This window comes from Rhinolophus sinicus, chromosome 18, assembly GCF_057876585.1.
Source record: "Rhinolophus sinicus isolate RSI-liver-muscle chromosome 18, RSI-T2T, whole genome shotgun sequence".
NCBI classification, from domain to species: domain Eukaryota; kingdom Metazoa; phylum Chordata; class Mammalia; order Chiroptera; family Rhinolophidae; genus Rhinolophus; species Rhinolophus sinicus.
In genome coordinates, this window is record NC_142518.1 from 41,952,063 (window position 1) to 41,964,302 (window position 12,240).

The 12,240-nt window shown below is 47.7% G+C and overlaps 2 protein-coding genes across 6 annotated transcripts in view; one reads left to right on the top strand and one right to left on the bottom strand.

Annotated features, from left to right (window-relative positions):
- PFKFB1 (6-phosphofructo-2-kinase/fructose-2,6-biphosphatase 1) overlaps positions 1 to 2,276 on the bottom strand; it is a 71,988-nt gene extending 69,712 nt beyond the window's left edge. For 2 of the 4 annotated variants that reach the window (XM_074324148.2, XM_074324146.2), the window contains exon 1: positions 2,122 to 2,276. In XM_074324148.2, coding sequence (XP_074180249.2) covers positions 2,122 to 2,149 — 28 coding nt within the window. In that variant the 5' untranslated portion in view covers positions 2,150 to 2,276. The remainder of the gene's footprint in view (positions 1 to 2,121) is intronic. The other 2 variants (XM_074324147.2, XM_088795005.1) reach the window with 2 other exon arrangements.
- A 1,469-nt stretch (positions 2,277 to 3,745) lies between these two features.
- On the top strand, positions 3,746 to 11,475 carry APEX2 (apurinic/apyrimidinic endodeoxyribonuclease 2). 2 transcript variants are annotated; one of them, XM_019718951.3, is made up of 7 exons: positions 3,746 to 3,824; positions 4,145 to 4,341; positions 5,338 to 5,421; positions 6,062 to 6,242; positions 6,766 to 6,912; positions 7,655 to 7,724; positions 10,212 to 11,475. In XM_019718951.3, exons 2-7 carry the CDS (start codon positions 4,185 to 4,187, stop codon positions 11,109 to 11,111), a joined length of 1,539 nt encoding a protein of 512 aa, XP_019574510.3. In that variant the 5' UTR covers positions 3,746 to 3,824; positions 4,145 to 4,184; the 3' UTR covers positions 11,112 to 11,475. The 2 variants fall into 2 exon arrangements, with proteins under 2 accessions (XP_019574510.3, XP_074180253.2); XM_074324152.2 differs by lacking the exons at positions 3,746 to 3,824; positions 5,338 to 5,421; positions 6,062 to 6,242 and having other exon boundaries at positions 4,048 to 4,341.
- Positions 11,476 to 12,240: the final 765 nt, after the last annotated feature.

A 12,240-nucleotide genomic window follows, 5' to 3' on the forward strand; every position in this document is an offset into this window, starting at 1 on the left:
CTTTACTGTATGTTTCCTATGGCCCACAGAGCAACAACATATTTCTTATCTTTACAAACATTCTCACAAGCCTCACAGGGAAACTGAGGTCTAGGGAGGGGAAGTGGCTTATCCAAGGTAATTGAGCCAGTCACATGAACCCTCTTCTATGTTTACAATTTTGTCCTCATGATCCTGCCAAGAGGCGGAAAGATAATTTTAGCAGCAGGAAATCTGAGATAGGAGGTTAGCGGGCTTTTGGCAAGGTCTGAAAGGGTAAACCTAGGGTCCAGGCTTGAAAACTCAACTTAAGACTTCCTGGAACTAGCTTTTTTTTTTTTTACTGTTACCAATTCTGGTCCCAGAAGCAGGAGAACTAAACAAGCTTTATGGAAATGCCTCAGCCTGGTTCTTGTCAATCAACCTCCAGCATGCCTCTCCAGCCGTATCTCTCTTTAGACCCCAGTGCTTTGACTGCACCAGCTGACTCACAGGGCCCCAAAACATGCCATGTACTTTTTTCCCCCTGGGCCTTTGCTCAGCCTAGAATGACTTATCTTCACTTTCATTCTCAACGAAATACGACTCACTCTTCAATGTCTGGTTCAATGTTCTCCTCCTCTGGGAAGCCTTCCCTGTATTCTTGGGACAGGCTTTGTCTTTGGTTCTCATATTACCTATATGCTTCCGTCTATCTGAGCAAGTATCCATCCATGTTTTACTGATCTATATCCCTACTGTGAGCTCCTTGAGAATGGGGACTGGATGTCAGTTATCTGTGGTCTGTTTGCAGTTTCTAGCAAAGGCCCTGGCACAGAGGAGACACTTGAGTGTTTGTACAATCTGTATCTCATTGCCCTAGATGAGGTGAACATGTGGACAAATAATCCCCATTCAACAAGGTAAATGTTATACAGAGAGCTACGCAGGGCACTGGGTATGGAAACTAACTTGGTCTGAAGATAGAGGTGTTATCTAGAAAGTTTCTCAACCTCGATGGGGCAGAACAGAATAAACAAAAGAATAAAGTCTTCCCTGAAAAGGTCCAACTAACTGGTTAAAGGAAAAGGGTTCACTCATTATCAGAGACTCACTTAAGACCAAGAGTTAAGCCACAAATTATACAATGGGTTTAAGTCTGGGAAAGAAAAGCATATAGTGTGACTTCCTGAGGCCCACATGTCCTGACCACCCTCCCAAAGTACGGGGTATATGAGAGAATCCCATTAAAAGCAGTATCAAGACAGGAATGATGAGTAAGAAATCACCAATGGGGTCTCCCTATCAGTAATTCTTGGAGTGTGTGATGTGAATGCATTTGTAGGGGGTTAGGGTGCAGAGGAGAGATTGGCCACATGCTTACAGGTCAAGTGCTTGTATATAAGTATCAGGTCTCTTGTGGCAGCAGCCTATGATCCACTTCCTTCTTAGCTATTGCCTTGGCCCACCATCCCCTCACTATTTTCAGCTTCATGCCTGGGGCCCAAGGCTCAGTGCATCCTAGTCCTAGGTGTGGCTCTTCACAAACCATAGTCACTCAGGGAGAATAGCAGCTGGAGGTTTGTGGGTGGTATTGGAGGCTACAGAAAAAGCAGGATCACTAATCTCAGACAGAGCATAGAAGTCCTGAAATATCTCCACAGAGCTTTGGTTCCTGTCCTCCCACTTCTCTTCACCTTGAGACAACCCTATGAGGGAAGTAGGCTCAAGACTTCAATTTCCATTTTAGTGAGGAGGCTATTGAAGCCCATTGTATATTGAAGAAGCTAAACAGCTTGTTCAATGTGCCATAGCAAATCAGCTCTATCCTATACACCAGGGGAGGTAAGAGATATATCTATCATCCAGTTCATTCAAACTGAAGCAGACCAAGTTAGAGACTTCTAAAGGTACTAGGGAACTGCCCTTTAGGCCAGTGTCTGATAAAGACAGGACAGAATGGATGATAGATAGGTAGATAATTAAATACAGATATCATCTTTTCCCCAAACTGTCCCATACCCTTTAATGCACACTTCAAGTGACTACCTATGCCAAAAAAACACAACAAAATAAACAAACAGACAAACAAACCTTTCCAGACAGCCTAAAGAATGGATTTGGATTTGTGTAACTATCTATTTTTCCTTCTGTCTCACCTACCTGCTCTCCTAGAGGTTTTTTCTTCCATTGCTAAGTATCCGACACAGGGCTCTCTTGCATTTAGACTCCCAAAGCAGGTCCAGTGGGTGGCGTCAAAGAGGAAGCCTGGAGCAGTTAGTTGGTTCCCTGGGAAGGCTGGGGAAGTACCCTTGGTAAGGGGGGGGTGTGTGTGCTCTGTTGAAATATCAGCTGTTATAGTTGCCAAAGAAGTTCCTGAGCCACTCGGAGCCTTTTCTCTTCAGGCCAACCATGTGTTCACCTTGCCCCAAAGGTCAGAACTAATATTAACAAGCCACTGCAGAGTGGGGAAATTAAAACCAGCAATTGAGATAGGTAAGATCGGTATTTGGGGTGGGCGGTGGGGTGCTGAGTTTCAGACTGGTCTTCAGTGTAAGTGGGCACAATCCCTAACTGGAAAGCAATTTGGCAATATGAAGCAAGAGGAATGAAAATGTTTATTTCCTTTGCCCTAGTTATCACACTCCTGGAACTCAATCCTGAACCAATAACCACCAAAACATGAAAAAGCTCAAAACACCAAATTTTTTATTTTAATTGCAGAGGTATTTTCTTATGGCAACAACTGAAAGGTAATTTTAAGTCCTCCAGGAGGAAAAGCAGCTCATTGGGTCTTTACTGCAGACATTGAGGATCATGAATCGAAGGCTATGGAATTTGGGGGGGGGGGGGAATAATCATGCTGCAATTCTGGGTGAGAAACCTAAGAGCGCAAAGTTATGCCTTTCCCTGTACAGTGGACATGTCTATTATTTCTATTTCTGTATTCTCAAACACAAGTCACTAACCTGTTGATGCTCTTGCTATTTATTGTCCTTAGTTTGTTCATCAACAAATATTTATCGACTCCTCTAATATACATTTTCTCCTATATTAGGGGATAGGGCTAACAAGATGAATCAGGCATAGTCATTGTTCTCAAGTTGCTGGCAGTGTAGTGACAGAAATAGAAATCAATGATAGCTGTGCAATGTGGTAAGTGCTGTGACAGAATGGACCACGGGATGCAGAAGGGGCCCAGAGGAAAATATCTACCTGGGAAGGTGCGTGATTAGAAAAAAACTTACTCCAGAAACTATTCCCTGAGCTGATTAAGAGTTTGAATTCTGGCTCTACCATTTCTGTGAGACTGGGTTGAAGTCACTGAACTTCTCTTACTTAGCCTTAATACCCCTTACAGGGTTGTCCTGAGAATGAAATGAGATAATGTATATGAAAGAGCCACAGGCTACATTGGGAAAGTGCTGTCTTGGAGCTTGGGAAGCCCACTTAAATTCTCTGGGCTTTGATTTTACTCACCTGAGAAATGGAGCCAAGAGAAAGTATGTCAGGCCATTTCCTTTAGGATGTTATAAGGCCCAAGACGAATATTGGCTACAGGGCGGGCTTGAGACAGTCTCCATTAGTCCCACCGCCCCACCCAATAAAGCCCAAAGACCTCTCTTAAGTCTTATTCTCCTAGTCTTATTTTACTAGAGCACTTGCTACTGCTCCCTCCTCTAGCCGTGAAGTTCCCTTCGCGCGCCCCCTGTCGCAATCAAGCAGTTACGTCAGCTACTCCCCAGGGCGCAAGCGCCGCAGCCATCTGCGCACTGCGCGGCGGTCTGTCGCGATGGGGGCGGAGCTTCAGTAGCTGCGCGGTTCCACTCCAGGTTTCTTTACTTAAAAGTGGCGAAATTCCATTTGTAAGTAATCGGATGCACCAAAGGGACTTTTGTGCAGAGCAGAAACGCAGTCAGACTAAGATGCGTGGGCCAGTGAACGGCGAGAGCACCAGCAGCCCAACGGACGGACCCCCCCCCCTGCCCCAGCATTCATTCCTCTTAGGCGTCTGCACTGCCCCCTTCAGCTTCCGCTACTTTCGCCAATGGGAACTGAGGAGCTCGAAGCCCCGCCCCACGTGCGTCCGACTCTGTCGTGGCACGCACGAGATCGCCTGCACAAAAGCGCGCGGATGGCAGGGCCTAGCCGAGTTGGGAGTGTCCGGCAGTTTTGTTGTCCCTAGGTTCGGCGCGGGCTGGGAGGCATTGCGGTGTGCTGTCAAGATGTTGCGCGTGGTGAGCTGGAACATTAATGGGATCCGAAGCCCCCTGCAAGGGGTGGTATACGAGGAGCCCAACAACCGTACCACCATGGCCATGGGGCGCATTTTGGACAACCTGGATGCTGACATCGTCTGTTTTCAAGAGACCAAAGTGACCAGTGAGCGCTCAAGAATCCAGGACTCCTACTATACTTTCCCTGACTTTTTCCTCCTGCTCCATCTCATCTCACTTTCCGATCTTTAGAGTCTTCCCCTTAGGCGCGGTTCAGAATCCTGATCCTCTCCCCTTTAAACCCCTATTTCTCATTTTGGCTAGACCTCCTGATACCCACTTCATCTCCTGTTCTCAGCAGAACCTTAAGTCCCTCTCCCTTGCAACTTCAATCCTCACTGTGATCCTCTAATTCCAACTCATTCTCCGCCCCTGATCAGTCCCCCTCATTTCCTCCCTCCACACACGGTCCATCTCCCAATCCCAAGTCAGACTCCCCAGTTCCTCCTTCCTTCCCCTGGCTCAGATCCTTTAATTCCCACCCCATATTTGCTCCTAGGTCAGAGTCTCTAACTTCCTTTTACATCCTCAAATCAGATCCCTGGTTCCCCCTATCTCTCTACCCCAATCTCTTCTCCCCAGCTCAGAGCCTCTCATCATTCCTACCTCATGTCCTGCTACAAGCTTAGACCTTCTAATTACCTCTCCTTCCCACCCATCTCCCACCCCTACCACACTCCCCCTATTCCTTCTCTCCCCCCACGCATCCCCCTTCTCAGATCCCCTTATTACTTTTCCTTCCATCTCCATCCAGTTCAGATCCTCTATTTCACTCTCCTACCTCCTATCTCCAGCTCAGATTCCCAGTTCCCCCTCTCCCATATCCCCATTTCCCACCCCCAGCTCCCTCCTGTCATCTAGTCTCCTCCCACTTAATTCGCCATCTCCTGTTCCATAGATTCTCCCTCCTTCTGATTCTGATATCAATTCCCTCTCTAGTCCCTACCTTTCTAGCTCCTCCTCTAATCATAGATACTTCATTTTCATTCCCACCTCTGACTCTGATGTGTACAAGGAAATAGTCTACAACTGTAATTCCAGGCCTTTGTGTGTCCTGGGTCTTAGTTTTATCTCTGACATAATCTCGCATCTTTTTCTCCAGGGGATGCGCTGACAGAACCCTTGGCTATCATTGAGGGCTATAACGCCTATTTCAGCTTTAGCCGCAACCGTAGTGGCTATTCTGGTAAATGGGGCTTTCTGGGGACCCAGAAAATTAGTGATGGAGGCAGGTAGGGGGAAAGGGTTTCCAGTATTTGATGAGACGGTAATAAGAAATTTAAGCTTTTAGTCCACAGAGCTAAAGCCATGTAAAATTATATGAAGGATAAAATTATCCTATTGGACCTCAGAAGCACAATAGTGTAGTAGTTTATTGTATGAGCTCTGGAGCCAGACTGCCTAGGTTTGAATCCTAGCTCACTTCCTAGCTGTGTGCCCTCTGGCAAGTTACTAACCTCTTTATGCCTTGGGTTCCTCAGCTGGAAAATGGGAATACATAATGCCTACCTCCTATGGCTGTTACAAGGGTTATATGAATTAGTCCAGGTGGGAATGATAATAGCTAACACCTTTTGAACACATCATGTATCCATGTACAACACTTAGAATTTTAGCTGTTATAACTCTGTGGTTTTGGTAAATGAAGGAATTGAGACTCCAGGGTTTGAGTACAGTTGTCCCAGGCTCTAGGGAGCCATCAATAGCCTTTGAGTTGGGAGAGTTGTCAATACAGCCACACTTGATGAAGATAACTCAGGTGAACTGTGTGGGGGCAACAAGCTGTTGGCTGCCAGGCCTCCTCAAAGTACCCTGTCTGTCTCCAGGTGTAGCCACCTTCTGTAAAGACAGCGCTACCCCAGTGGCTGCTGAAGAAGGCCTGAGTGGCCTGCTTGCCACTCAGAATGGGGACGTGGGTTGCTATGGAAACATGGATGAGTTCACCCAAGAGGAGCTTCGGGCTCTGGATAGTGAGGGTCGGGCCCTCCTCACACAGCACAAGATCCGGTAATAGCCCACCTCCCCTTATCACTGAGCACTGCTGGTTCTACTCTGTGAGTGTGGGGATTCTGAGGCTAGCCATGCTTTCACCATGGAAAACTTCCCAAACGTGACTTTCCTGAACTCTAGTCCTAGCTGGGCTACTCACTACGTGACCCTGGGCAAATCATGTCCCCTTTGAGCCTTGATTTTCCTATTTCTACAGTGGGGGGATGACCGGGAAGTCCAGCTCTTATTACCCCAGGCATCCCAAAAGCACCTTAGCCAATGCTGAACTTATTACCCCAAGTTGCTCCCTTTCTGCTGTCTTGTCTTTGTGAACGACAGTACCATCATGTGGTTTACCTGGGTGTCATCCTACATCCATAGTTAGTCCCCAAGTCTTGTGTATGCCAGGTCATTCAAGTCTCTCTTCCCTTCCTTTGCGCTCATTCCACAGACAACCATTGAGTAGAAGCCATGCGGTGTGGTGAGGGGAGGCTTGAAAATGACTCCTTTTTTGGGGGGCGGGGGGTTCTCTTTTCCTCAGCACATGGGAAGGAAAGGAGAAGACCTTGACCGTAATCAACGTGTACTGCCCCCACGCGGACCCTGGGAAGCCTGAGCGGCTGGCCTTTAAGATGCGCTTCTATCGCTTGTTGCAGATCCGAGCAGAAGCCCTCCTGGCGGCTGGCAGGTACTGCAAGCCTGGGCTGCAAGTCTTCCTTCAGTTTGTCCTGGGTGCCCAGCCCTATGTCGAGCTCCATTTGGAAGGGATATTGGATATTTGTCTTTTGAGTTTCTTCACAGCCTAGTTGCAGACACCAGTATGCCTACCTGAATAGGCCCTGCTCTCTAAGAGCTGTTAGGAACAGGTAAAGTGACACAAATACGGGTTTTATACTCAGGTACCTCTGAGCACCTATCCTGGCTCCTCTTACTGAGAGCCCTGAGGCTAGTCCTCCCTAGTTTTCTGTTTTGTCAAATGAATGTTTGAATCCCTACCTGACAGAATAGTTTTAAGGTTGAAACTAAATGAGATGAGGAAGATAAAGTGCCTGGGAGCAAATATAAAGTGTTATCACAGGGAGGGACAGGCTTAGAGTAATCAAGGGATACTTCCTAGAGGAAGTGGTACCTGAACTCAACTTTGAAGGACCAGAAAGATGCCATTAGGTAGAGATCAGTGAGACAGTCATGTCAAACTGGGAACGATGTCACCTTTGGAGGTCAGAATTGGGTTGGTCAGGCATAAAACACAGCAAGGTTATAGTAAGATTGGTGAGGTAGGCTGCTATGAGTTGCTCTTGGCTCTCACTGTGGCCTCAGTGTGGGAGGTGGCCTCTCTGAGCTTATGGCCCAGGAGAAAGTAGATGGGCTAGGACTCCTGCTTCCCTCCCTTGACTATCCAGTTGACAGTCCCATTTTGTGTTTTTCAGCCATGTGATCATTCTGGGTGACCTGAACACAGCCCACCGCCCCATTGACCACTGGGATGCAGTCAACCTGGTAAGGCTCCCTCAAGGCCCCTGGCCTCACTCCTAACTGTGGTTCTGTCCAGCCAGCAAACCAGTCTTGTTTTTTTGGCCTAGGGGCAGCGTCTTTCATGGAAAAGCAGAAATACTTATACTATTCTCAAAGCACTGAGGATTGTTTGTTCATTATGTAGACATTACTGACCCTACCCTTGGCTTGGCCCTGAACCACATGATGGGGACTAAGTTACCGGTTAGTTCCAGCTCTTGGCCCCTCAGAGCTCTCAGCATGGTTGTAGGCTGTGGACACATGACCTGTCAGTTATAGAATGGTGTCTTCAGGGCTGAGGCAGAGATGGCAACCCAGGATGCTAGGGAGCCCAGATGGGATTCCTGGGCAGCCTGGACATCAGGGGAGGCATCTGAAAATGTTCGCATCTTAAAAGATGATGGAACAGAGCTTTGGGGTGAGGGAAGCAAAGCATTCTAGCACAAGAAAAAGCTGCAAGGTGAGAATTTGCCTGGTGTGCATGGGAATTTGCAAGTTCCATTCTTGTTAGGGGGTGACATGGGAAGGGAGGTGAGTGGCAGGATATGGGGCTCCTTTGGAGGTGAGATTTCAAGGGCCTTGAACTCCACATTGCCTTGATTATTTCCCTAATACATTATCTGTCCTGCTCATGAACCTTCAGTACCTCCCTGTTACCTGTGATGCATAGAAAACATCTAGGCCTGGCATTCAAGGCTCTTGCTTGTCTGTGCCCAGTTTCCATTTTCATCTTCAGTACCCCTGCACACACTGTCCACTAAAGCCAGGTCATTTTCTCTCTGTCTATTGAAAAGTTATTCTGATTTTGGCTTTTCTCACTATACCCCGAATTGGTGGGCATTCCCTCCCTTCTGTCTTTTTCTGAGTCCCTCTAGGCCAATGGTTCTCAGCTCCTGACAGTACATTAGAACAAGGAGCTTTGACAAAAATATCAATATCTTGACCAATTAAATCAGATAGTGCTGGGTATGGGGGCTGGATAGCAGTATGTTTTTAAAGCTCCCAGGCTGATTTTATTGTATTGTCAGGTTTGAAAGCCGCTGTCCTAGAATGTACAAGCCAGTTCTCATCTTGCCTTGCCTCATGAGTGGGAGTGATCAGTAACTTATGTTGGCATAGTTCAACTCAACACTGGGCTTGGCTCAAAGAAGGGGCAGTAGGAAGATTCCTTGATTAATTTGCAGAAGAGCCATGTAAATATACACGTGGCTCCCAGTGGGGAAAATGAACAGAAATATTGGTGGTGGTAGTGTTGTGGTGCGGTAGGGGGTATACACTACAAAGTAATAAGCCTTCAGTCCCTCCCTACCTTACTTCTCATCAGGCATTTACTCAGTCTGTTCTTTCTGCTTCGTGTGATAGTGTCATATACTTTTATGCCTTCTCGCCTTCGTTTAGAAGTATCCTAGATCTAAATGCACCTCCTATCTTCTTTCTTCCAGGATAAAAGAACTAATAGTACCAGGTCACATGACAAACACAGTCTTTCCAAAACAGCAGAATATGTCCACTTCCCAGAAAACTGGATCTTCCAGTCATGTCAGCTCCCAAAATGGCACCATCATCCCCTTGGTTGCTCTGATCAGAAGCCTGGGCAATGTGTTAGTATTGTCCTCTTCCCACATTCAGTTGGTCAGCAAGTACTGTAGAGTCTAGCTCCAAATCATCTCTTTATTTTTCTCTGTCTCCTCTGGCACTACCCTAGTGTAAGTGACCATCATCTCTTACTTGCATGAACTAAAATAGCTATCTCCTGCTGTTATTTTGGCTCCCAGCCTTAGTCTCCCCTCAAGTTTTGGGGTATGCTGTCCCCTCCCTCAACAGGCCCATGACAGAGAATTTGTAACACCCTCTGCCTGGGTTACTCCTGCTCAGCCTTTACTTCTTAGCTCCATATCACTTTCTGAAAGGAAGCCTCATTGGTAGCCAGAACGAGATCAGGTTCCCACTTTGTCCTTAGCATCATACCTGGCACATAATCAGTGTTCTTCGAACATTTGTTGCATTGAATGAGTGGGTGGATGGATTGGATGGATAGATGAACTGGGGAGCAGAGCCAGAGGAAGTATTCAGACATGGATCCATGGAGCCCCTCAGCTCAGGAGTGAGGCATGGTCAGGGAGGGCCTTGATATAAGATAAGCCCAATAATGCCAGAAGGTTTAAATGAAAAGGCAGCAGTCTTCTTAACTTCTGGCCCCAGCCCTATTTTCTAGAGGCAACCATTTTAAACTTCCTATTTTCCATTCTTTTGGTGAGCAGTGCTGCGAATTGCTTTGATTAAGCAAACAACAAATCAGTAAGGATGGAAATTGAATCCCAGCTCTACCAGTTTTGGGCTGTGTGACCTTGAGCAGTAGTCTTTGGAACACCAACATTATCTTGTCTGTAAAATGAAGCAGTTAGTTTAAGTCCCTTACAGTTCTAGGCATCTAGTTCAGTCTCTTTCTTCATTCCCTTCTTCCTTCCCCAGGAATACTTTGAAGAGGACCCAGGACGCAAATGGATGGATGGCTTGCTCAGTAACCTGGGTTGCCAGGCTGGGTCCCATGTAAGGCCCTTCATTGATAGCTACCGGTACTTCCAGCCAAAGCAGGAGGGGGCCTTCACCTGCTGGTCGACAGTCACTGGCGCCCGCCATCTGAACTATGGCTCCCGGCTTGACTATGTGCTGGGGGACAGGACCCTGGTCATAGACACCTTTCAGGACTCCTTCCTGCTGCCTGAGATGATGGGCTCTGACCACTGCCCTGTGGGTGCAGTCTTGAACGTGTCCTCTGTGCCTGCAAAACAGTGCCCACCTCTTTGCACCCGCTTCCTCCCCGAGTTTGCAGGAACACAGCTCAAGATCCTTCACTTCCTAGTTCATCTCAAACAAGATCCTGTATTCAAGCAGTCAGCACTGCCACTCAGCAATCAAACCCAGGTGAAAATGCGCCCAAACAAAGCCCGTGTGCACTCAAGCAGGCCTCGGCCAAGTTCCACCAGAGGCCAAAAACAGCTGATGAGCTACTTCCAGTCATCCTCCAGCCGTCTTCAAGCTTCTGCTAACTTGGAGCTTCCTAGCCTGGGCACCCTTGTGACCCCAAAGACCCCAGAAGACAAGGTGACGGCCAAAGTGGTAGAGGGGCAGTCCAAGGCTTCAGAGGCCAAGAATGAGAAGGAGGTACGGATCTCGTTCTGGAAGTCTGTGCTGGGGGGGCCCTTGCCCATGCCCCTCTGCAGGGGCCACAAGGAGCCATGTGTGATGCGAACTGTGAAGAAGCCAGGACCCAACCTAGGCCGCCACTTTTACATGTGTGCTAGGCCCCAGGGTCCTCCCACTGATCCCTCTGCTCGCTGCAACTTCTTCCTCTGGAGCAGGCCCAGCTGAACCAACCCACATCTAGGGATGTCTGGCATGGTCAACCCTGTACATGATCTGAGACCAGCAGTCCTAAACTGCCACCTCCTCCCCCAAGTCTTCTTTCCCCTCCTTCCCCTCTTCCACCTTCCTCAAGGACCCTTCTGTTTCCTCTTTCTCTTTTGAGGCCTCTCTTCCTCTCTCTTCTTTCTGCCAAGCCCCTCCTCATTGGTAAGCTTCTTGTACCTTAATGCTGTGACGCAGTCCACCACCCCACTTCCCACCTTCCTGTAAGAAGAACAGAGGAACCAGTTGCTCCAGAAAGATTTAAATCCTTTCCTTTCTTGCTGGGAAATGTACCTGTGCCTAAATAAAGTCTGTCTTTGTTTTTGTGTACTGTGTCATGTGGACATTTTAGTATGATCCATAAAGTTGAGTCAGAGACGTGACCTTAATATTGGGTCTGCCAACTGCCTGTAGCCTGGTAATATAGCTCTCAGGGAGAGTGGAGGGAGGAGGAGTGGTGCTCACTATAAAGGGCTCTGCTGAGCTGGAGGGGTTCCCTGCACTGCTGAGGTTGGATCAGCAAGGGGGGCTGGGTGTGGTATGTCACAAAGCTCAGGTGGCCTGTGTAGTCATAAGCCAGCGCTTCCCAACTGGTGTGTCCAACTGCTGCCACAAATGGGTTATAGGGTGGGAAGAAATGAGTGTCAGCCCTAGAGTTTTCAGACGGTCAAAAATTGCACGTGTCAGGAAAGAATGCCTCCTAGGCAAGTATTATTTCACCCAAGTGTGCCATGCAGATGTTTCCAGTGTGCTGTGACCTGGAAAAGTTGGGAGCATTGCCTTGAACAAGCTGCTTGCTATAGTTACCTTGAAAAATGGGGCTGGTAAGTCATGTTCTGTAAGGCATGGGAAGGAAAGAGGATAATGGATTGAGGAAGACATTCATTCATTCCCTCTGCGGGAAAATACCTCCAAAGTTTTGGGGAACTACTCTCCTCCAGGCAGTTTGGTTAGGGCTGACTCTATCTCTTGGCTTCAGGGGCTACCTGAGGCCCAGGTTTCCAGGCCTACCAGTGAGTCAATCCCTGGAGTTTTACTGAAAATATTGGGAAAGAGCCATTTCAAATAAACCTGCCAAGTGTCTCAGCTCTGT

Excerpts from the sequence above, each read along its gene's own strand:
- APEX2 (XM_019718951.3), top strand. The coding sequence starts at position 4,185 with ATGTTGCGCGTGGTGAGCTGGAACATTAATGGGATCCGAAGCCCCCTG. Across the intron at positions 5,422-6,061 it reads CAACCGTAGTGGCTATTCTG|GTGTAGCCACCTTCTGTAAA; the intron begins GTAAATGGGGCT and ends GTCTGTCTCCAG. Across the intron at positions 6,243-6,765 it reads CTCACACAGCACAAGATCCG|CACATGGGAAGGAAAGGAGA; the intron begins GTAATAGCCCAC and ends TCTTTTCCTCAG.